Genomic DNA, 26,530 nt, shown 5'->3' on the forward strand with positions numbered 1-26,530 from the left:
GTTTTTTCTTCCGGCACCAAAAAAAACAGGAAGTGGGCGGGAACTGCAACGCTCTATAGGCTGCATGAGCACTTTAAACACCCAATATATTTGAAATAGCTGATCTACAAGCTTGTAGATCTGCTATTATCTTTTGTAAATATTGGGGAAAAAGTTAAAATACTTTCAAAACATTTTAACAACATTGGTACGGATCCCTGGCACAAAATATTTTCAGATCCTTGGATGTTTTTTCATTTTTTTAAAAATGAATTTTCCCTAATAATTTGGGCCTTGATTTCACTATGAATTGAGTACAAAGGACCCCAATGGAAACAAGCCAATGGCTTTCTTGTTTTTTTTCTTTTATTCCTATTAGCTGACCTTATATTGAACTGTACTTTCATGTGCGTTTTTTCTGCAAACTTCTAATAAAGTATTCAATCAATCAATCAATCAAGAAAATATTTTAGAACCACTGGTTTTATCAACATTTAGGCAGTGGTGGAAAAAGTACTCTAATTCTTTACTTAAGTAAAAGTACCAATACTGCAATATAAAAATACTCTGTTACAAGCAAACGTCCAGAATTTAAAATTTACTTGAGTAAAAGTACAAAAGTATTGGCATTAAAATGTACTTAAAGTACCAAAAGTAAAAGTACTAAATATTTGAAAATAGCAGATCTACAAGCTCACAACGCGTCGCGATGCGACGCGTTGTGAGCTTGTAGATCTGCTATTTTCAAATGGCCTATGTATAAAATAGGTCTAAAGTGGTTAATGTATGCGTCATTATATCATAATTTATATCTGAAAAGTAACTAGTAACTAAAAGTTTTAAAGTAAATGTAATGGAGTAAAAGTACAATATTTGCCTCTGAGATGTAGTGGAGTAGAAGTAAAAGTATTGGAAATTGGAAATACTCAAGTAAAGTACAAATACCTCAAAATGTTACTTATGTACAGTACTTAAGTAAATGTACTTAGTTACTTTCCACCACTGCATTTAGGACACGAGCCCAAATAAGCAACTACACTTTAGAAACAAAGTAGCTTATAATAAGCGGACGTGGCAACACCGATGCTGCCTCGTTGAGATGAACGCATGTTGGGTACATCCAAGATGGCGTCCTCGAGCTGCCAGGAAACACAATCATTGTGCATTTTTCTTCTACTAACGTCTGGATTGTCCAGGTCTAGCGTGTTAGCCGTAGTGGTTCCTGCTTCCCACGTCCTCGTAGAGCTTTAGTTTAATACTTTAATAGATATATAAACTGTAAACCAACATGGAGTGTTCTTCTCTTCGTGGCCTGGCGGACATTCAGCGGCTGATAGACGAAGTGAAGCGCTTCCTCTCCGCGACGCTAGGGGTCGCCAACGCCCACACGGTGGAGTTTTACACTCACGACGTGTGGAGTCAGTTCATGTCTGTGCGGCCTGAGGAGGTTCTGTCTGCCGTCCACCAGGGGGCGTCAGAACACAACGCAAACGGTAAGGACTTCTTCAGTCCTCCTAAGCAGTGGTGGAAAAAGTACTCAAATTCTTTACTTAAGTAAAAGTACCAATACTGCAATATAAAAATACTCTGTTACAAGTAAAAGTCCAGAATTCAAAATTTACTTGAGTAAAAGTACAAAAGTATTGGCATGAAAATGTACTTAAAGTGCCAAAAGTAAAAGTACTAAATATCTGCAAATAGCAGATCTACAAGCTCACAACGCGTCGCACCGCGACGCGTTGTGAGCTTGTAGATCTGCTATTTTCAAATAGCCTATGTATAAAATAGGGCTAAAGTGGTTAATGTATGTTTCATAATATCATAGTTTATATCTGAAAAGTAACTAGTAACTAAAGTTTTCAAATAATTGTAGTGGAGTAAAAGTACAATATTTGCCTCTGAGATGTAGTGGAGTAGAAGTAAAAGTATTGGAAATTGGAAATACTCAAGTAAAGTACAAATACCTCAAAAATGTACTTAAGTACAGTACTTAAGTAAATGTACTTAGTTACTTTCCACCACTGCCTCCTATGCATCAGTTCAGTTATAAGCTTGATTTGACCTGAGGCCGATTCCACACATGTCTTCTAAATCAGTAGTTCTCACACTTTCAAGATTTTTCAAAAATTAAAAAAAAATAGCAGATGTACAAGCTCGCAGCGCGGCACTGTGAGCTGAGCTTGTACATCTGCAATTTTTTTTAATAGCCCAAGCTAAAATCTAAAATGACACAGATGCTTTCCCGGTTTTAATGGGTCAAGTGCATTTACTCAGATAATTGTACTTGAGTACAATTTTGAATTGTAATTTTTCTACTTTACCCGAGGATTATCATTTTAGCTAAACTTTACAGTTTTACTACTACTACTAATTGTATTACTACTTTGCAGATCCAGATAAATACAATATAAATCAAGAAACATCATATCAATAAGAATCTTTTTATTTTTATTTATTTTTATTACATCAATAAAACATCATATTATGATGTTTTATTGATCAGTGAGGGAAATGTACAAGATACCCAGCGACGCAGTATATAAAGTCTATAAAAAGCTATAAAATTCATATTTTATTAAATATTATTAACTAAAATATGATTAATTATATTAAATATTACACATACATATTTACATAGTTATCATTTTAGCCTAAATGTCTGACTGTACCTCGTGCTGTTTACATTTCAGATTTCAGATTTCTGCCTAGTAATGAGTGTTTCTTTTTTCATCCAACAGAGGTGTCCAACACCACCTATGGGTTCTGCGACGCCACAAAGCGGCTGGTTGACGTTCAGGAGCTTCTGAAAGCAGCCAAGTGCCTTTCTCTGCCCGGCCTCGGGGTCTGCATGAGCAGAGAGGAACTACTGCAGACCCTCAGAGCGACCAACACGGTCTCTCAGGCCATAGATGAAGGTAAGACCTAGTGAACTGCACAGGGTTTGCCAAGCTGACAGTAATGTCCTGAGTTAATAATAATAATAATATCGTTTATTGTCCCCAAGGGGAAAATTGTCTTCACAGGTCTGTTCGTTACAACAAAAACAACAAACAAACATAACAACAAAGACAACATATCACAAAGACAAAGACATGAGGTCCCCACTGTACACAGAAAACCCTCCTATGGACGGGGCAGTTGGTTTAATGCCGCGATGGCTGAGGGGACAAAACTCCTGCTAAAAATAACCTTTTTCCACTTTAAGGTTCTGTATCTCCGACCAGATGGCATGAGGTCAAAGTAGCGATACAGGGGATGATCAGTGTCATTTGTTATTGAGAGTGCTAAGCGTGTGATGGCCTTATTGTTTGATTTTGGAGGCAATACGGGGTACTGTAAAGTTTGTTTCTGTTTGGCATGGACAGTATGGTGAAAAAACATGCGGAACAATACAACAAAACGGGTTGAATGATACTTTTGTACAGTAATAGCAGAAGATGAGGGGCAACAGATAATGATCTTAACTTGCGGATCACATAAAGTCTTTGCTGAAAACGTTTATGGATAGATGTGATGTGTTGATCAAATCTGAGTCTGTTGTCCAGTGTGAGTCCAAGATATGTGAAACTCTCAACCTGTTCTATTGTTTTACCATGAATGAGGAGTGGGTTGAGTCCAGTTTGGGTTGGAGTTGAATGTATTGCTGTTTATCGGTGAGCTTGAATGTGTATTCTATATGTCTGGCTGCACTGTAATGTTTATCTGTAGAGTTTAGCTTCAAGAGAGTGTGTGCGTCAACAACTCAGACAGTTTAGAAATCTGAGTACAGCAATGATGAGATTCAAGATCTTAGGTCAGCTAATGGCAGGGTACTTGCTGTGTCAGAGGTGGAGGACTTAGACCAGTGGTTCTCAAACGTGTTTGGCTCAGGGAATCCCCTGTAAATAACGTTTTAATCCACGTCACCCCTGTCATATTGCGGTATGTAAATATGTAAATCTTTCCCCCTAAGATACAGTATGTCACGAGGAAAACTTGAGAGAATATCCGTTTCCATTAGGACAGATTTGAAAATAACTTTATACTTGACTTTTAACCACTTGAACCCCAAAATCCCTATTCCGGGGGGAACATTCACCAAAAATAGCGATCGTGACACGTTGTGAGCTTGTAGATCTGCTATTTTTGGCGCAGAGATTTCGGTGTAGATCGAAAAAGAACGCACCAAGTACTGTGCAACTCAGGTCCGTTTTATTAAGTATAGAGAGTCTAAGGGGTTAAACTGATACATTCCAAATATTATCAAAGTATTCCGGCAGCACCCCTGGACTTGCGTCACGGCACCCACTATGAGACACCCTGGCTTAGACACTAGACCACCAGCTAGGCACCATTGTTAGTTTTATTAAAATGTCAGAGACCTTTTTTTCCGCACGGCACAAGAACATAAACTTGAAGTTGCATTAGGTGCGACTAGGATCTGTAATTTCCAACTGTATTTATTAACTGAGAGCAGAGGGGAAAAGTGTGCTGTGCTATATAATCAAAATGTGTGTATAATATATCTTCCTATAATTTGAGTAACCTCTGTCTGTCTTGGGTGCGCGTCTTGGGTGGGTCGTGTCCCCGATCAAACTGCGCATGCGTCCCCAGCCGCGACACACACGCTGGCTCTGTGTGTGCGCATGCGTCGCATCTACAGCCCCACAGCGTTACACTGTTGCACACACCACAGCGTTACACTGTTGCACACACAGAACACTCGCCTCCGCGGCCGTGTATGCACGTTGGGGAGGCACATGTCAAAATGTACATTATTTGTGTTCGCGCGACGGCCGCGTATGTGTGTTCGCGACGGGGGACAGCTCTGGGTGTGTGCGTGTGCGTGTGCGTGTGCGTGTGCGTGTGCGTGTGCGTGTGCGTGTGTGCTCGCGATGGGTTGCGCGTGTGTGTGTGTTGGCGACGGGGGACGGCTCCGGTGGGGGGGCCGCAACGGGACACGCGAGAGGAGGAGGGGGGGGGCCTACGGGACGGGACGCGCAACAGAACGTGCAATAACCCCACGTTTGCAACTACTTTTGCCTGCGCACCTCACCGGGTATGGTCTAGTAATCATAATATGTATAATCATGTCTTTTTTTTTTTTAAGTTAAAGTCCAGACAGAAGTAGCATTCTTTGGTGAAATATTAACACAGTTGTTTATGTGTGACTTGACCAGGTGCCGTCCTGGAGCCGGATGAATTCATGAACTCTAAGAAGTCCCATGAGGTTCAGTCCATGTCTGAGGTGGTGGCCTGTCTGGCCCGGCGCTGTGGAGTCAACCAGGTAGAGACCAGCCTATACCAGCTACTACTACTGCAGTGGTATAGGTTATCATACATGTTAGCACACCTGACACACAACAAAACAAACACGGATTCAGTCAAAGCTACAATTCGGGACTTATTTGAATGAATAAAACGTTATTTTATCCAATCTGTATGGTAGGTAGTTGGAGATATTGAGATATTTAGACCCTGGTGTTGGGGAGGACACTCCCTCAATAAAGTTATTTGAAGCAGAAGGTGCAACGGCTTGGAGAGTGCAGATTAGAGGAAAAGGAAGGGAAGTTCGCACACTGTAGCTCCCAGTAGAAAATGTATTTAGTAGTACAAACACGGGGAGCTACAGTGCGCGAACTTCCCTTCCTTTCCTCCGCAGTACGTATTGTTGTTCAGCACCTGAAAGGTTTTTATTGGGATGTGCGTGCTTCCCTCTGGACTCCAATCCGATTAGACCCAGGGCTTATTCATTAACACATTACCTGCCAAGAACGCAGATATGCGTTCTTTCCAAAACATATTTATTTTTAAATTCCACAAGAGGGCGCTCTGACAGAACTTAGGAATGATCCCTCGACACTCCGAGAAGGAATAGACGGATGTGACGTCATCCCAAAAAACCTCACCTCCATCCGCTCCAACGTTAGGATTTTTAGAAAAACTAATTTTTAGAAAAAAACTGCATTTTTAACAGGCGATTGCTCCAAAATGGCCGATCGTAGAAATGTTATTGTTCCAGTGGATAGACGGGACCCTCCCCCACCCCCCGGACACTCTTTATTTACTTCTGTGTACACAATGTGGCTTCCACGGCTATTCAAAGATTGTCTATTTTAGGTAATAAACACTGGCATGGGGATAAAAAACAATGTTTTAATCTCAGGCAGTCAATGTGTTCAAATACGTCCTGAATTGTAGCTTTGACTGAATCCGTGTTTATTTTGGAACCAGTGCTGAAAAAGGAATGACGCCTGTCTCTCTCTCTCTCGTGTTTCTGTCAGGTGATCGACGTGGGCTCCGGGAAGGGCTACCTGTGCTCCTTCCTGTCCCTGCAGTACGGCCTCCACGTCTATGGCATCGACTCCTCCAGCACCAACACGCACGGCGCCCAGGAGAGGAACAGGAAGCTGAAGAGGTTCTCCAGGGCGTACCAGAAACACAGCAAGGCGGCCGCGAACCGGAGCAAACCAACGACGGATCCGGGTCAGGAGGAGGACGCGTCGACAGGAGCGAGGATCGGAAGCAACGAGACGGAGGCCGTTTTAGACGTCTTGGAGCACAGGTTTAATCTGGAACCCAATGCAGCCGAAGAGGAAATGGCATCACAGCGGTAGGCCTGTCACAGTTATTACATATAATCGCCTAATCGCAATTATTTGAGGTAATCCAAGGGGTTGACACTTAGGTCTCAGAGGCACTAACTAGCCCGTCAGGCAAGTACAGCTCAAGTTCTACTTGCCCAAAGCTCATGCCCACTTGCCCGAAAAAGTTAATCAAATTAATGTTAAATCCAATCGGAAACTGCCGAGTGGCGACTGTCACTTAGAAAGTGAATGAGCGCAATTGCTAGTTGTAAAACGTTAGCATTATTTGTTCTTTCATCAATAACCAATCATATTTAATGAAGACGGTTGCTTCCCCATTCAAACGCGCTTGCCCGTCAGGCAACCTGAAAGCAAATTTCGCTTGCCCAAAGGTTTTATTTACTTGCCACGGGCAGTCGAGCAACCGTTTGTGTCAACCCCTGTAATCGCAATTATTTTCCTCATTATCGTTTCCATGTTGAAAAATGTTTTCAAAAAGTAGTAGAAATAGCTGATCTACAAGCTCACAACGCGTTGCGATGCTTGTAGATCAGCTATTTTCCACTATCAAGCATAAAGTTATTATACGCCAGTCATTTCTATGTAAATTTAGGTTATTTGTCATACCTCAAATGCTCCAGTGTTCAACTACAAAAACACAATTAAATCGTTAACACATTCCATGCCAGAGTTTAATCTCATAATGTACTCACCAGTGCCAGCGTTTTATTGTTGTTTTTTTCATGTCGCCACAGACCTCGCTAAATAAGTTAAAAGTGCGCGTTCATTTGGTTCTAAACACACAGCGGATCCGTGAGAAACGGCCAGCGAAAACAGTTTCCAAATGCGAGTCGCCATCTTGAAGATACAGCCGATCAACGGTAAACAGTGATCAGCGAGGAGAAAAACAACAACCGAGAAAATCGAGTTTTAAACAGGATCCCAGACAGGAAGCGGATACGATCGAAAAAAACGGAACCCGAATAATTCTGTTTCCGACCGGAAACCGGAAACGGAAATGGATCAAAAAAAATCGGAAAGTGCACCTGGGGCACTTTCAATGGGAATCGGCGGTTCGCGTAGATCTACGCGACTGGCACGCTGCGGCTTTAAATAGGTTCGCGTAGATCTACGCGACTGGCATGCAATGTGTTAATGGCAATTATTTGAGTGTCAAATAATCGTCACGTAAAATCTCACAATCGTGACAGCCCTACACAGGGGGACGGGAGGCACACCATGGCATCATCGGCACCGACTGCTTCGTCAGAGGTCCGGCCTGCGTCCGACGGGAACGCAGACCACACCGGACCACCGTGCACAGAAACAGAGGACCCGTTCCTCGGCAGTCTGTCCGGAGACGCGGTCGAGCTCGCCTCTCCTCCCAGGGCGCACCCCGGCGAGCTGAGCGCCGAGGAGAGAGAGAGGAGGAAGAGGGAGAACCTGGAGAGGAAGGCCCGGAACCGACCCGACGGCGACGGCATGCACTTCTCTCCGCTCACGTCCTACGTCACTCCGCAGACGGAGCTGCGGGAGCTCATCAGCGAACTGGAGGTGAGAGCAGACCAGATAAATAAAATAAAAACGTGGTTGAACAGGGATTGTGTGCTGTGTAGGCGATCTAGCCTGGGACCAGACGAATCTGCGAGTGCAAAAAAAAACATTGCACTCTGCGATTTGGGTCTGGCACCGCTCCATAGAGAATCCATTTCCTGCTCCAGAAGACGTGGGTGACCAATCAGGGCCCAGTATTCGAATATGGGAGACTGTAATTGGTGGTTGGTTGTAGGTCTAACCAATTGCGTCGAGGGCCGTTGTTTTGTTCCCGCCCCTTGGGGAAAAAAAACATCCTCATGGAAGCACCAGACTCATATCCACACAGTGATATAGTCTGTATATATATATATATATATATATATATATATATATATATATATATATATATATATATATATATATATATACACCAGACTCATATCCACACAGTGATATAGTCTGTCTACGCCAGGCTGTAGGCGATCAGCCTGGAGACCACCAGCCCGATACGACTGCGGCGCTTGCTGAAAATAACTGATTTTCAGCGTATTTGTTTATAACCCTGAATCTCAGAATAATGTCCTAAAAGGGCTTCACAGGTCAACCCTGTAAAATCACAGTGCAACAAAGTGTTGAGTAAAAAGTGTTGAGAAAAGCAAACGTGGGCCAGTGGTTCTCAACCAGTGGTCCGGGGACCACCAGTGGTCCTTGAGGGGGTTCCAGGTGGTTCCCAGCTAAATGATGGAGAGTTGGTAACCAAATGGACCGTTATAGATCTTTAACTCTTGAGAGCGTAAAATGAAACCAAATGGACCCGTAAGAGTTACATTATCGTTAAACATCCGCATTACCTAATTAAAGAATAGTTATTTTGATCAACATTTGCCCGTTATCTCTCCTATGATACCAACATCGATACAGCATGGAACTGTGGACAAAATCGTACGATAACAAAATATTCTAAGTTTTGGGTCTGAGAGGCTAAATCTCATCAAACGGTGGTTCCGTGGCTCAAATACCGAATAAATAATGGACCTTGATATATGAAAAGGGTTCAAAACCCCTGCAATAGGCCATTAGAATATTATCTGTACCTTGCTCATAAGTACTGTACTTCACCAGATGAGAAGGGCTACAATAGACAATCAATGCAGAGCAGTTAGACTCTCCTGTTTGTGCGTTAGAGGATTGTGTAGACGTCAACGTTAACCTAAATCTGTCAGCACTCTGTGGAAATGGGCCACTGCTACAAATATTTTGGGTGGTTTATTCCTTTACCGTACCTAACAGTAACTAAACTGCAGACATGGTGGAAAATCATACCATATTTTTGCATTATGGTTTCTGCATGGCACACTTAGTGCAGTGGAAACATCATATCTGTCTCCTAAGAATTCCACCAGTGGTGGAAGAAGTACTCACAATATTTAATTAAGGAAAAGTATCAATACCACAATGTAGAAATTATGTTAAGTAAAAGGCCTGTATTCAAATTGTACTTGAGTAAAAGTAGAAAAGTATTGGCGTCAATATACTTAAGTACCAAAAGTAAAAGTACTCATTAGGCGGAATGTCCAATTTCACAAGTTTTCAAATGTATGAAAATCATTTGAAAATAGCTGATCTACAAGCTCACAACTCGTTACAAAGCAACACGTTGTGTGCTTGTAGACAGTGGTTGAAAAAGTACTCAAATTCTTTACTTAAGTAAAAGTACCAATACTGCAATATAAAAATACTCTGTTACAAGTAAAAGTCCAGAATTAAAAATTTACTTCAGTAAAAGTACAAAAGTATTGGCATCAAAATGTACTTAAAGTACTAAAAGTAAAAGTACTAAATATTTGAAAATAGCAGATCTACAAGCACACAACGCGTCGCGATGCGACGCGTTGTGTGCTTGTAGATCGGCTATTTTCAAATACCCTATGTATAAAATAGGGCTAAAGCGGTTAATGTATGTTTCATAATATAATAATTTACATCTGAAAAGTAACTAGTAACTAAAGTTTCCAAATAATTGTAGTGGAATAAAAGTACAATATTTGCCCCTTGAGATGTAGTGGAGTAGAATTAAAAGTGTTGAAAATTGGAAATGCTCAAGTACAGTAAAAAAAATATCTCACATTTGTACTTAAGTACAGTACTTGAGTACATGTACTTAGTTATTCTCCACCACTGAATTCCACCACGCGTCTTAAATTACAGCAGAGGCTGGACTTTGTTGCATTCTTGGATCTAGATTGTTTGCGGTGTGATTGTGGAATCTGTGGTGCAGGTCATCATCAATAAGGTTTGTCATCGATCATGTTGCGTCTCCCTCTGGTCAGGATGCGGTCATGGTTGGCCTGCACACGTGTGGAGACCTGGCACCCAGCACCCTGAGGATGTTTGTGGCCAAACAGGAGCTGTCCTCCGTCTGCAGTGTGGGGTGCTGCTACCACCTCCTCACTGAGCAGTATGACCCCAGTGTTATACAGGGTAACTACACACACACACACACACACACACACACACACACACACACACACACACACACACACACACACACACACACACACACACACACACAGGGTGCTGCTACCACCTCCTCACTGAGCAGTATGACCCCAGTGTTATACAGGGTAACCACACACACACACACACACACACACACACACACACACACACACACACACACACACACACACACACACACACACACACACACACACACACACACAGTGCTGCTACCACCTCCTCACTGAGCAGTATGAACCCAGTGTTATACAGGGTAACTACACGCACACACACACACACACCCCTCCATTCCCCTGTACAGAACATATGGTTTCTATTGTATAGGGAGCTTCAAGCAGAGCCAGCTATTCTCTCTCTCTCTCTCTCTCTCTCTCTCTCTCTCTCTCTCTCTCTCTCTCTCTCTCTCTCTCTCTCTCTCTCTCTCTCTCTCTCTCTCTCTCTCTCTCTCTCTCTCTCTCTCTCACACACACAGTCCTCTTAATGTTGACAATAACTCTGTCACCTGCAGAGTCCACTTAGCCGTTCTCAACACGTCTGAAAAATGAAATATTTGTCTTCCCTCCCTCAAACGTGCGGCCCACATAAAGAGACTCATATTCATATTATACAGTAAACAAGTCAAATGTTCCGTCTTGGGGTGCATCTGTCTGGCAGTGAGTGAAGTTCTCAGCCAACTGGTGCTTCTGGAGATCCAGTTAAAGCACAAGACACGCTGCTAGAGTCGTTACAACACATTTATGGATTCAGGATGACTGTCAAAAGGCTTTAAGAATGAGACGTTTTTGACCTTTTAATTTCAGTGAAATTGAATTGAAAAATGATTTATTCTGCGATCTGCATGTATTTCATCTGGGTTCAACTGAACTTCTTTTCTTTCCTTTTTTCCACTTAAACCCGGTATACTTCGTTGGCCGGAGTACCCCAGGGGTCTTTATTAGCCCTCCCCTTTTTCCTGCACCAAATATCTTCACAGAAAATAACCGATCTACAAGCTCACAACCCTGCGTGTTGTTGTGAGCTTGGTAGATTGGATATTTCCACTGAATGTTTGTCCCCAGAATAGGGATATGCTACGGTTCATGTGGTTAAATAAGCTGGGACTTCTACAAGAGGTTTCTGTGCTGTCCTCGACCCGCTGTCCTCGACCCGCTGTCCTCGACCCGCTGTCTTCGCACGCTGACAGTCTCAGCTTTAACCCATTAAAACCGGAAACGCATCTGTGTAACCACTTAAACCATTATTTCATACTTTGGCTACTAAAGAATAGCAGATATAAAAGCTGCTAGATCTGCTATTTTTGAAAAAATAAATACAAATTTGTGCAAATCTTTGAATATATATATATATTTTTTAAACAAAAAATGTTTTACTCAAATCTTTGCTTCTGGGGGTCCCTGGAACAAAATATTGAGTTACAAATGTTTCTACTTTTGGTTCTTTAAGTACATTTTGATACAAATACTTTTGTGCTTTTACTCAAGTAAATTCCGGACTTTTACTTGTAACCGAGTATTCCTACATTGCATGCAGTATTGCTACTTTTACTTAAGTAAAACATGTGAATAAACTTTTCCACCATTGGGCACACTACGAGCTTGTAGATCTGCCATTTTTGAAAAGCCAAAGAAATCAAAAAAATGACACAGATGCGTTCCCGGTCTTAATGGGTTAAGGCTAAGGAGGGATGGTTATGATCGCTGTATGAGTTCACTACTCCTCTTGTTTTTACAAGGTAAGGAAGCACATGTCCTCATGCTGTGACTGCAGGTCCTGTTCTTGACTTCCAGAAGGACTCCTCCTCGCTCCGCTCCATATCAGTCTGTTAGCAGAGCTGACCCTTTGACCTTAACGTTTGTTCGCGCTGCCAGAGCCCTGCGGCGTCGGGAGCCAAGAGCGCCATGATGACATCATTGACAGCTGATTGAAAACACTCCATAGGAGAGCTAATAGTCCCTTTGCATGCACCTCGTTCTAGAACCGTTTTAAAGCTACAGTCTGGGACTTGTTTTAATGGATACAATGATATTTTAACCTGTATGATAGAGTATGTTAATGCAATATACCCAGTACATCTGCAGTGGTCGGAGGTGGTCTCCTTGTAAGGAGACCTACTCTTCCATTTAGAGATGTAGACCCTGGTGTCGGGTCGGACCAGAGCCGGCGCTAGCCGACACCGGTGGTCAAGACTTACAAAAGTGCAAAACCATCATCAACCACCCGATTCGGATGCTATCAATGCATTGAATGGGACATTATCACCTCTTATTAGACCTTTGAATGGGCGAAATAGGCGACATACTGACCTACCCGCGATTTATCAGACCATTCATTGGGTGTTATCAAGACATACTGACCTACCAACGGAGATGACTTAAATAGTTCAGTTTCGGTTTTGGTTTTGGTTTCGGACCATGACGGAGGCGCGCAGTCACAGGCGAACTGTCACCCCGTGAAGGACCACCGAGGGAGCTAAGGCGACCGAGTTGCCGTCCTGAACGGTGTGACGTTCGCCTGTGCCTACTCAGCGCCGTTCGAGTTATGTACCGATAGGCACAGAATCGTAAATATTGTTGTGGGGACTGCTCCGCCTCCAAGTAGGTCAGTAGCTCCTGATTACGCCCCATGAATGGTCTGACAAATCGCGGGTAGGTCTAAATCGCGCCTACTCGTCGCCTACTCGCCCATTCAAAGGTCTGATAAAACGTGATAATCTCCCATTCAATGCATTGATAGCATTCGAAGTCGACTAAAACTATGACAAAAAATGTTTGTCGACTACCTTTTTTCACTGACGAAAACTAAATCAAAACTAAATATAAACTAAGCTATGATGATTAAAACTAAGACTAAATATACTGACAATTTCGTCAACAAATAAAAACGAAGCTAAAATGTCAGTGAGGGATCTAGTGGAGAAGAGATCCAGTAGAAATAAGACGAGTCATTTTATGCTTGTTTGCGCTCGGGTGTTGCGCTCTGAAAATAGCAGATCTACAAGCTCACTGTCTACGTGTCGCGCTGCGACGAGCTGTGGGCTTGTAGATCGGCTGTTTTCAGCATGCAACCAAGTGTAAAATCTGCCATTACGACGCCATCAAGGCACCGACAAGTCGACTAAATCAACTGTAAATTTAGTCGACTAAAATCTTAGATTTAGTCGACTAAAACTAGACTAAAACGAAAACATTTTAGATGACTAAAATATGACTGAAACTAAATTAAATTTTATTCAAAAGACTATGACTAAAACTAAATCAAAATGTGCTGTCAAAATGACCGAAACGTCTACTCTCTGTGTCACTTTATTTCACCATGTCACTTTTTGCACTTTTGTAAGTAAAGGACAATTTTTTTGACTATCTAAAGAGCCTCAGTTTTCATCTTTCAATGTGCGAGCCTTTTTGTTGTTTATGGACATTCAAGTAGCAACAGTGACAGCACAAAGATCAGCTCATAAAAGAGCCACCGCCTTTCCTAACACCATGTTTGGGACTTGTCATGTGTTTATTCTACATGTCTCCTAAATCTCAACAGTTTTCTGAAAAATGTATGTTTCTATATCAGTGGTGCTCAATCTTTTTCACGTCAAGGACCCCCAAAATTATATGTATTTGGCCGCGGACCCCCATCAAAATATTTTGTTCCAGGGACCCCCAGAAGCAAAGATTTGAGTTAAAAATGTTCGCTTTAAAAATATATATATTCAAAGATTTGCACACATTTTCACGATTTTTCAAAAATAGCAGATCTACAAGCTCGTAGCGCGGCACTCGGTGCCGCGCTATGAGCTTGTATATCTGCTATTTTTGAATAGCCCAAATTGTAAAATATTAGAAACACTTGTCTTTATGAGTAGTGAGGACAGGAAGTGGGCAGGTCAATGTAGTGCTTTGGCCACTGCAGACGTTGTGCACCCTAGCAGTGTATAAACACCTCTCCATATACTAGTGTGAACCACTGGTTCTGAAATATTCTCATGTCTAGGACCCCCCCCCCACCCCCCCCCTTTTGAAAATAACTCTGATTTTGATAAAAAGTAGTATAAAACATGGTTAAAGTGGTTAAACTGCTCTTCATTTTGCTGGGCACACACTGGAACCCCCTCAAGGACCCCTGGGGGTCCCCGGACCCCCACTTTCCACTTTGAGAACCACTGCTGTAAGCTGAGGAACAGCCTGGTGGAAGGACGTGTATCTGCTAGCCATGTGCCAAGCAGAAGGAGAGCTGATCAGACAGCATCAGTCTGTCCACAGTTGTTTGAAGGGCCTCAATTGGCGCCTCGCGTGGGATGAATACTTCAGTTGATTTCGTGTGTGTGTGTGTGTGTGTGTGTGTGTGTGTGTGTGTGTGTGTGTGTGTGTGTGTGTGTGTGTGTGTGTGTGTGTGTGTGTGTGTGTGTGTGTGTGTGTGTGTGTGTGTGTGTGTGTGTGTGTGTGTGTGTGTGTGTGTGTGTGTGTGTGTGTGTGTGTGTGTACTAAGTGGTCGTGGAGGGAGGTCTACAGTAGATTGATTAAATGATTGCCTTAGTATATGAATTAATGAGCAGATGTATTCTGTATCCAAACCAGGGGTCTTCAACAGGGGTCCGGGACCCCTAGGGGGTCCTCAGAGTTACTACAGGGGGTCCACCAAATCTTTTGTGTGATGGGAACTTTTTATTATTATGTTTTTATCATTAACCACTTGAACACTAGCGTCCCTATTCTGAGGTGGACCATTTGCCATAAATAGCAGCTCACTACGCATCGCTTGGAGAAGTCCTTGGCCTGTAAAACGTTGAGGAACCCTGATCTAAACAATGTTTAAGTAGGAAAAAGCTGTTTGTATTTGTCTTTCATACTATTTTCTTTCCAATCATGAACTAACATCCTGTGTGTGTGTGCGTGCGCGTGTGTGCATGTGCGTGCGTGTGTGTGTGTGTGTGTGTGTGTGTGTGTGTGTGCGTGCGTGCGCGTGCTATGTCCTCATCAGATTGTGTCAGCAGTTTGTATGGCTTCCCGATGAGTCAGTACCTCAGGGACCAGTCCTGGTTCTGTGGCAGAAACGCCAGGATGTCAGCATGCTTGGTGAGAGCGTACACATCAGCTTATTCTACTTAGAACAAGGCCTCAATGCATCTTTAAATGCTATGGAAATACTATATATTAGGCCTCTGAATGAATTCACAATCAATAGTCTGTTTATTTGTCTTGGTTGTTTGTTGTGTTGGTAAATTCTTTGCCCTTTTACTTAAAAAACAGGCTTTGGAGAGAGTTTCAGTTGGCCAAGGGGTAAGTACATTAATGCATGAATTCATGCCTCCATTCTCAAGTATATGCATACATAATCATCATCGTCATTATGAGAAAGTGGAATCATTTATTTTCTATTTCAGCACCAAACAAACAGCTCAGTTTGTCTCTAGCAATCAACATTACTAATTCACACCCATCAAATTACATCGCGCAGAACACCAACATGTGTGCGGTCACCAGTGTTGCCTGATTTTGCGAGAGAAATAAGCAACCAGGCCTATAAAAACAAGCCCAAAAGAAGCGACTAGGCTACATGAGCACAGCAGATCTACAAGCTCACAATGCGTTGCGATGCGACGCATTGTGAGCTTGTTAAAAAAAACGTTGAATATTTTTTTAACATTTTAACAACACAAATCTGGTACACGGGGGTCCCTGGCACAAAATATTTGCAGATGGGGGGGGTCCGTGGACAAATACATAATTTGGGGGTCCTTGATTTGAAAATGTTTAAGAACCACTGGTTAAACAACTTTCAGGAAACGAGGCCAAATAAACAACTACACTTTAAAAACAAGCCCCAAAAAAACACAACCACCAATATTTACAAGCAGCTTTACAGTAAAACAAGCCCACAGTCGCTTATAATAAGCAGACATGGCAACACTGGCGGTCACCAACTCTCAAGCTTTCCTCATCTTCATCTCAGATTTACTGTAATACAGTAAAGATCTGCTGTAGTACAGTATAGATTTGCTGTATACAGTATACACAGTCGTATAAACTGTCCATTAATTTCTCCTAGGCCGTACAGTATTTATTTGAAATGTAGCCGCCGGCCTCGTACGGCTCCAAGCCAAAGCTGAGACGTGAAACCAGTGACCATTAGTCATGGAATGTTTATAAATATTCATGCAATCATGGCTAGATTGATTACACGTCACAACGACCGCACAAATATCCCTGGATAACAAGGTAGTAATAATGTCTTTTTTTTTTAAATGTAATTTAGATGTATTTAACAATTGATACATTTGTTATTTTCCAACAGATTCAGATGGAGTCTTTGTTCTACAGGGCCGTTCTTCATGTTATTCTAAGGGACCATTATGGAGGCCATAAAAGGTAAATGGGGGATTATTTTTGAGATGATCTTAGAGATGATTTTTGCCTTCACAGATAACTTACAGCAGTGGTTCTCAAACGTTTTCATGTCAAGGACCCCCAAAATGTTATGTATTTGGCCGCGGACCCCCATCTCAAAATATGTTGTGCCAGGGACCCCCATGTAGCAAAGATTTGATTTAAAAATGTTTGCTTTAAATATATATATATATATTAAAAGATTTGCACAAATTGTCACAATAAAAAAAAAATAGCAGATCTACAAGCTCATGGCTACGCTATGAGCTTGTAGATCTGTTTTTTTTTTAATAGCCAAAGTATAAAAGGTTAAAGTGGTGAAAAAAAGTGTGATGCTATATTAACACATTTTGCTGGGGACCCCCTGGTCCTCAAGGACCCCTGGGGGTCCCCGGACCCCACTTTGAGAACCAACAACCTACAGGGATCGATTTAAGCAATATTACACGAGAGGGTGTGCTTTACGTCATTATTAGCACGCCTGTGATGCGGTCAGGAACGAGGCGTCAACCGAGTTCCGCCGCGATCACAGAAGTGCTAATAATGTAAGGTAAAGCACACCCTCGAGTGTAATATTGCGATTATACAACAGTTACCAACAAAACACATCCAAATGTATTCATATTGTGGGGCAATTCATAATAAAAAACATTTCGCTTATCCGTTTCCCTGTAAAGAGAAGAGTTTGTTTGACTGAGACAAAATAGTCCCTGTAACAGCGCAGCACTCCGAGTCATCGTCTCATCAACACAGCTGATTCCAGTAGGCTATATGCTCCGTCGTACGATCGTGTTACGTGGCCAAAATAACTGATCTACAAGCTCACAACGCGTCAAGATGGCGATGCCTTGTGAACTTGTAGATTGGCTATTTTTGCCGTGCGATACCTTCGTACGATAGAGTATAACATACACTGGACTGTTAACGAAATGGGAGTAATTTTACTTTAACACAGGAGGATATTTATACAGTATGGATGTTACCATTGAAATAAAGCACACTTTTTTCCAGTTATTCCTTTTATTATAGGATTTTAGGCGATTTAGTGTGCTCTCTTCTAACCATTGATCAACCGTAAGTCCACCAAATAAGTCAAAATTAACAACATAGTCCATTTTGCGTAGCTGTTTGTTCTCCGGTGGCTGCGGTGGGTACTGTCTGTTTGTTTTCCTACCGTGGGACAGCGTGACTTCACAGCACAGCTGTGCGATATATGGTCTAATCAGGTGCGGACTGCAGTGCGGAGTGATTTATTAATGTGATTAGGCCCGTGCTATGATGCTGGTTTGAAGCACGGCTAGAAAGCTATTTCAGCCAATCAGATTGCTTGGTCGGAACTACCTGTTGTATAATGGGTCATAACACTATGTAGAGGACATTCTGCACAATGAGTACTTTTACTTTTGGTACTTTAAGTCCATTTTGATGCCAATACTTTTGTACTTTTACTCAAGTACAAGTTTGAATTCCGGACTTTTACTTGTAACGGAGTATTTCTATATTGCAGTATTGATACTTTTACTTGAGTAAAACATTTGAGTAACTTTTTCACCACTGTTCCAGAGCCTGCCTGGGGCTGGGGTTGCACTGGTGATTAATTTGCACGAGACGCTACGGCCTCACAGCTGTGCTGATTGAAGATATATGGGCTGCATCTGGGGGAGGATTAACACAGGGCGGGTCATGCATTGTGCTTTAGTGCGTTTGATGTCAACACCCCAAAGATGGTTCAAGCCCACGATGTCTCTGGGACTGTTGTTCCAGAGGTGAAGCATGACCACTCCACAAGCCTGTGTCTCAGGAAAGGAAGGTCGTGTACTGGATGGATATCCAAGGATGTTACACATGGCTGACTTTTATGCTATGATGACATCTACAAGTTGGACACCATGATTATCACAGTGGTCTGGTCTTTAATTAACACCAGAGGCACTCCAGTACCTGCTTCATCACGTCACTCTGACACTATAGTCTCGCGTAGCCAGACTACTACTATGCCACAATCTCCGAATGCTATATAGAGTCTGGAACTACACCTCGTGAATGCTATATAGAGTCTGGAACTACACCTCGTGAATGCTATATAGAGTCTAGAACTACACCTCCTGAATGCTAGAGTCTGGAACTACACCTCCTGAATAATATATAGAGTCTGGAACTACACCTCCTGAATACTATATAGAGTCTAGAACTACACCTCCTGAATGCTAGAGTCTGGAACTACACCTCCTGAATAATATATAGAGTCTGGAACTACACCTCCTGAATGCTATATAGAGTCTGGAACTACACCTCCTGAAGCCGAGACAGGCTTTCAGATATTTTAAAATATCTTTAAATTGTATTTTTTCTAGCTAAGCAGCAAGCTATATATGCTTAGATGATTTTTATTTATATTAGGACAAATTTGCGCGACTGTAAGGACGAAACGGAACCGGGGAGGAGGAATCGCTTGATCATTTCAGAGCTTCTGTTGTTCCAGAGACTTCTCTGCCACTATCATCAGGACAAAGATGTTAGTATTGGGGGCCAAAGGCACAGAGACTACAGCAATATCAGAGTGTTTGACACAACTGAGTCCAACTGCTGGCTGAGCACGTCGTGTGGACTGTTTCTACCAGAAAGACGCCGGTGGCATTCAATTCAGCCTTTGTCTATCATGGAGAGGAGAGCTACAGTACACATATTTGATGGCGGAAAAAAGAAAGGGACCGGAATGTCAATGATCTGTGGAAATTCAAACCAGAGGTTGAGCCCAAGGGAAAAGCCCGGGTCCAATGTATAGTACTGTATGTGCTGTTGCATGGTGGGAGATCGTATCATCTCTTAGGAGAATATACGACACACCCAGAAACCTGTGCATCTGAGACGTAAATCCTAGTGTGGAGACGTTACGCAAGCTAGCAGCTATTTAATGCGGTCTGGAGTAGGCGGGACTCCCACACAACATCAGGTGGGGACTGGCAGCCATGACTACCAACAGCAACTTTGACTTTCAGACGTGTGTGTGTGTGTGTGTGTGTGTGTGTGTGTGTGTGTGTGTGTGTGTTGTGTGTGTGTGTGTGTGTGTGTGTGTGTGTGTGTGTGTGTGTGTGTGTGTGTGTGTGTGTGTGTGTGTGTGTGTGTGTGTGTGTGTGTGTGTGTGTGTCTCACCTCCACAGTGAGAAGCGAGTGGGGGAATGTCTACTCCAAGGCCACATCTTTTGTCGACTACGTTCAAAGAGCTCTACGCAGACTGGAGCTAGACGGGTCAAAGGTCAGGACCAGACCATTTCTTTCAACAGCATCCTTCCATAAACAGAACAGGAAAAGTACAATATTTATTTATCTTGTACACTTTTCTCTCTCGCTCTCAGCTCAGCTTTGTGACAGTGAGATTCAGGATTACTACGACAGATTCACACCAAGAATGGCTGAGATGCATGCTTTTAATATGGTGAGTGTTCCCCAGTGTTATGTTACTGCTGTCTATGAATGAAAAGCTATGAATGACAATACCTATTTGGAGATCCCTGGCTTTAGGTCATCATTAGTCATTAAATTGCACTTAACCTGGGTTTAGATTTACGCAGCACAATAACAATAACTTGTTATGAGCTCTACTTAGGTATAAACTGCTTTCTCTGCCTCGTAAACCGAGATGTTTAATGTGATCTAATTGCAGACCATTAGAGGAGATTATTAAACCCAGCCGTGTAGGAATACAGGAGTGATGATCAGAGTGAATAGGAAATAAAGGATCACTGGAATTCAGCTCAGACCACTAATTGTGGTGTTAAAATACCACTTTGACTTCATGGAATGAAAGTAAAAAAAAAAATTGGAGACCACCCACTACCCACTCCCCTACCAGGAACACACTAACCAGTCTTTCCAGTAGGTAAAGTGTGGGTTTTAATGCTCCTTCTTTTGGGTTTGTACTTTATTTACAATTCAGTCGACTCAATAATATTGACATAATGCAGGAAGTAGATTCAGAAAAGGAAGATTGTGTACACAACACAGCAAGAGTTAATTTAGCTCAGAGTGTGTAAAATGGACCCTTTTATACATGCGTTTCTCTGGATTTAACTGTATAGTTTAAATAACATTATGCACATACCGTCTTTCTTCTGTTTTTCTCGTACAGCTGAAGGTGAGACTGGCTCCCTGCATCGAAGGTTTAATTCTTCTGGATCGTCTCTGCTACCTGAAAGAGCAGGTGAAATGACAAGTCGTGTGTGTGTGTGTGTGTGTGTGTGTGTGTGTGTGTGTGTGTGTGTGTGTGTGTGTGTGTGTGTGTGTGTGTGTGTGTGTGTGTGTGTGTGTGTGTGTGTTGTGTGTTGTGTGTGTGTGTGTGTGTGTGTGTGTGTGTGTGTGTAAAGACCTCTACACACTGCCCGACATTTGAAATGGTCGGCGAGTGAACAGATCGTTAAGCATTTCACATTGCACGAGTTTCTCTCTTGAAATCTGGCTAAATATATCGTTGTGATTCTCGCACGATTGATTGCTCGGCGACAGGGGTTCACTGATTGCAAGATGATGTGATCCCGACCCAATACATACATTTGTTTTTATTCCATACGTCTCACGAAAACGTGAAAGGCTCCCGTGATATATGCGCGAGACAGAGACAGGACGCTATCTTGACATTAAATAATTCTCAAGATTTCTCTGTATTTCTCTCTCTCCCTCTCTGAAACAAACGTTGCAAAAGTCAACCAGTGTCGCCGTGTCCGCTTATTATAAGCGAGTTGCTTGTAAAAATATTGGTACTGGTACTATGGTTATCTCTAGGTTTTCTTTACAGTTGGTTGCGTTTCTTTTAGCTTATTTCCAAAGTGTAGTTGCTTATTTGGCTTTATTTCTTAATGTTGCTTTTTTTCTTTGAGAATAGCTGCGACGCGTTGTGAGCTTGTAGATCGGCTATTTTATTTGTATATAGGTCTAAAGTGTTTGTTGGGCTTGTTTTCATAGACCTGGTTGCCTATTTCTCGTGCAAAACCTGGCCATACTGTTGAGAGACACATACCTGCGTCACACTCTCTCTCTCTCTCTCTCTCTCTCTCTCTCTCTCTCTCTCTCTCTCTCTCTCTCTCTCTCTCTCTTCTCTCTCTCTCTCTCTCTCTCTCTCTCTCTCTCTCTCTCTCTCTCTCTCTCTATTCCTCTCTAATAATAAACAGCCCCATCGTTGAGCAGACTCCTCTATCAATCTGTTTATCATGTTTATCTAATACTGGACTGTCTGTACGGTAATATTGCGGTTCTATGCGGAGGACTAGCCAACGGTGCGTGGCTGTAATGTGCTCTTCATTGGCTGTAGCGTGCACTAGATCGGGGCCGATAGACACAATTATCCAACAAGTTTGAAATCTAAAAGTTATCGGGAACCCCTCGCCGACCGTTCTTTATCCGGGTGTTTCTTCTCGGAGTACCTAACACACTGCGCGATCAACACCTCGCCGAGGAACGCCCGATCTGGACTGAGAGGTGGTTTTTCTCGGCGATCACCCAAAAATATCCCCGAGAGCCATATCGGGTCAAATATCGTACAGTGTGTAGAGGCTATTAGATAGAGATGAAGACAAAGGCAAGTGCATTGTGGAGGACATGTATTAAAGGTCAGTGGTGTGAGCATAGAACCCTGTGGAGCGCCAACAAATTCTACCACCCGTCATGTATTATTTAATTTATTTTACAGTCATATTCTCACCTCTCGCTAAGGTTCAAACGTTTTCCTCTTACATTGTCCATGACAAACGCTCCGAACATGCTTTTAACATAGCACTGTAGAAGCTGTTGCATCAGCACAGACAGTGGAGGGAAAAGTACGTAGAGTACCAAAAGTAAATGTACTCATTATGCAGAATGTCCCATTTCACAAGTATTCAAACTTATAAAAATGCTTTGAAAATAGCAGATCTACAAGCGCGACACGTTGTGAGCTTGTGTAACTAAAGGTTTCAAATACTTGTAGTGGAGTAAAAGTACAATATTTGCCTCTGGGATGTAGTAGTGTAGAGTAAAAAGTATTGAAATTGGAAACACTCCAGTAACGTAAAAACTCCTCAAAAGTGTACTTAAGTACAGTACTTGAGTAAATGTACTTAGTTACTTTTACACTACTGTATATTAGCAGGTTTACATTTGGCTCCGTTGGAAAACCGGTTCCCGTTTGAAGTCACGGTGAGTTTATCCTCCGACAGGCAGCTTTGCACGCAGGACGCTGCTATAGTTCCCTCTTTCACAGGACGTACACCGACTTATGTTCTCAATGATGTGCTTGTGGGGGGGGGGGGGGGGGGGGCTCAGTGAAGCTCTACATTTTATTATTCAGACCATCTTGAGTGTTGGTGTTGGTGCAATTAAAGTTGACAAGGAATTGAACGTTCCAGGAGGCGCACCGGCCAAACATAACAAGCTAATCTGTAGGCTGAGTAATTGTGATGATGAAATATAAGAGCTGTTGGCTTTGATGTTCTGATTACGTGTGATCGTATATGAAATGGACTTTCTTAATAAGGATATGGAATGAAACGCACGTAATCTCATCGGTTAGCCTGTGAGACATGTCCCTCAAGGGGGAAGAGGTTGTCTGTCTGTCTGTCTGTCTGTCTGTCTGTCTGTCTGTCTGTGTGTGTGTGTAGTTTACAGTCTAGGTCTAAGCCAGGGGTCTTCAATGTTTTTCAGGTCAAGGACCCCTTAGCTGAGAGAGATGAAGCAGGGACCCCCTACTAAATATTGTATAAAATGGTGTTGCAGATTAAACTTTTTCATAGATTTCATAGACAGCTTCATAGACTTGTTTGACAGCACTATCAATGTGTAGCTCTGAGTTTGGATTCATGTTAACGTGTATTTTCAGACATTTAAACCACTTTAAACCGAAATAGACAACTTGTTCTTGGTCTGCTCTTTTTTCCCTCTACACCAAACCTCTTTGCCGAAAATAGCCGATCTACAAGCTCACAACGCCTCGCAGCGCAAGGCGTTGTGAGCTTGTAGATCTGCTATTTTCGGCTAATGTTCCCCTCAGAATAGGGATGCTAGGGTTCAAGTGGTTAATGTGAAAATAAGAAAATAAAAGTTCCTATCACACAAAGATTTGGAGGCCCCCCTGTAGTAACTCTGAGGACCCCCTAGGGGTCCCAGACCCTCTGTTGAAGTTTCCTGGTCTAAGCGATGATTCTGTGTGTCCATATACATGTGTTGTGGACATTATAAAACAATTATAACCATATAAGACGAGTTCACCATCAAAGCAGACTGCTGGTCCACCATTCTATTCCACCTGACATAATGTTTACACAGATGTTCCATCTCAGGGGGGTTTGTTAGAGAGTTGTTTTAACCAAGCAGTAGGAGAAACTGTGTGTGTGTGTGTGTGTGTGTGTGGGTGTGTGGGTGTGTGGGTGGGTGGGTGTGCGTGTGTGCATGGAATAAAGCAAAATGAAATCTCATGACTGAAAATGTAATGATGTTTAGGTTAGGCCTGTCACAATTATTACATACACATCGTTGATGTTGAAACATTTTCAAGATCTACGCAAACATTGAAAAGAATAGTGGAAATAACAGATTTACAAGCTCACAACGTCGTGAGTTGTAGATCCGCTATTTCCATTATATATATATTTTTTTAAAGTTATTAAATATGTCAGTCTTTTCTTTGTATATTTAGCTATTTGTCATATCTGCACCTGTGCAACTTCAAATCCTAAAAGCCAAACAGAAATGTATTTTTCATTAATATACTCCAATGTTCAATGACAGAAACACAATTAAATCGCAATTAATTCAGTGATAATTAATCATCAGGTAAAATTTCACAGCCCTAGTTAGGTATTAGCAATCTAAAGCTACGTATGTTGCTGCTGTTCTACATACAGCTAACCAGTTGAAAAAATAAATCACATATTGAGGCTTTAAACTTAACATTTCTGAGACCATGTCATGTTTATGGAAGATGCTTCTGAACTTGTATTCGATTGCTAGTTTGACCATTTAATCTTAACATAACTAATGACCGAAAATACAAGCTCACAACACGTCGCAGCGCGACGTGTTGTGAGCTTGTAGATCTGCTATTTTTGGTGCGTGACATGTTTTCATAGAAGACATGCTGGGCTTCCATGGAATCCAAATGACTAGGGCTGCCACGATTACAACATTTAAGTTGACATAATTGCGATTAACGATTGAATTGTGTTTTTGGCATTGAACATTGGAGCATATGAATAAAAATAACATTTAATCCGTGTGTGTGTGTGTGTGTGTGTGTGTGTGTCTCAGGAGGACATAGGATTCTCTGCGGTGGTGCAGCTCTTTGATCCAGTGCTGTCTCCAAGATGTTTCGCCGTGGTTGGTGTGAAAAGTCCTGTCCCTGCAGTGGAACAGCCACACAGTAATGAACCTTTATGAAGGACACTTTATGGACCATTGGTTCTCAAAGACGGGTTACCAGGGGGTCCCCAGCAAAATGAACTGATAGCGTCACAATCATTTTAACCCCTTTATCCATGTTTTATACTTTGGCTATTCAAAAATAGCAGATATACAAGCTCCTAATGAGCTTGCAGATCTGATTTTTTTTTTTTTTAATCGTGAACATTTTTGCAAAATCTTTGAATATGTATATATATTTTAAAGCAAACATTTGTAACTCAAATCTTTGCTTCTGGGGGTCAATATATTTTGAGATGGGGGTCCGCGGCCAAATACATATCATTTTGAGGGTCCTTGACATGAAAAGTTTGAGAACCACTGATTATAGACTACGAGTTCATCTATTTTTATCCTTATTCTATTTTTTTTGTTGCTATTTTCATAAATGTAATACCTGCAGCACAGTAGGTCACTTCATGTTTTGAAATAACCTTTGCTTTGTTATTGTATTGTACATTAAAGAACAATTTTACGGTTGAGATGTTCCACCCAGTGACTTGTCTTCATAATGTAGGAAAAAACATCTGTCAATATTGAATTGTTTGAACGAGTGGTGTTCATCTCCATCTGTATTTTAGAGTGGCTCTTGAGAGAACAATTGCTTTTAGGACTAGTGAAAGGGGGGTTAAGGGGTGTTGTGGGATTTGGGGGGATTTGGGGGGGGGGGGGGGGCGGCACTGGTGCGTAGATCTGGAAAGTCCATCACCAGCCTCTCAAACCACAGGAAGTGGCAATAGAGGGGGGCAAGAGGAACCCTTGACCTCTTTGTAATCTCAGTGTTTTCATAAATCACTGTTTCCCTTCTGTCTTTGATAGTCAAGGTTATAGTCAGAGTAGCTTTTAGAGGCACATTTCGGGGTCCGATCCTGATTTGGGAGTGTCCTAGTAGTCCACTGATGACGATAATAGTTGTGGGCATCACAACAGAAAACATAATGCCAGTACGGGGTTTTCAATCAGTGCAGTACTTAAAAGGGTAACTGGAACACTCGCCCCAAAACACACTCACCCCGTTTTTGGGTGGACTGCTCGCCCCCAGGTTCTTGTATATGTTTGACTGAGGTTAAGGTTAATAAGTTTAGTGAGGCATAGTTTTACTGAGGTTACGTTTAGGAATAAGGTTAG

General features: G+C 42.2%; 1 protein-coding gene across 1 annotated transcript; it reads left to right on the forward strand.

The window, feature by feature from the left end:
• The first annotated feature begins 1,198 nt into the window (after window positions 1-1,198).
• mettl25 (methyltransferase like 25) lies at window positions 1,199-25,412 on the forward strand. The gene is given in 14 exon segments (XM_080421336.1): window positions 1,199-1,472; window positions 2,718-2,894; window positions 5,139-5,245; window positions 6,243-6,571; window positions 7,757-8,099; window positions 10,412-10,562; window positions 15,573-15,667; window positions 15,842-15,871; window positions 16,887-16,960; window positions 20,140-20,152; window positions 20,154-20,234; window positions 20,340-20,414; window positions 21,108-21,179; window positions 25,253-25,412. Coding segments are annotated over 14 exon segments (1,881 nt in total). The 5' UTR covers window positions 1,199-1,267; the 3' UTR covers window positions 25,382-25,412.
• Window positions 25,413-26,530: the final 1,118 nt, after the last annotated feature.

The sequence above is a fragment of the Gymnoscopelus braueri genome, assembly GCF_963280865.1.
Source record: "Gymnoscopelus braueri genome assembly, chromosome: 23".
Lineage (NCBI taxonomy): Eukaryota > Metazoa > Chordata > Actinopteri > Myctophiformes > Myctophidae > Gymnoscopelus > Gymnoscopelus braueri.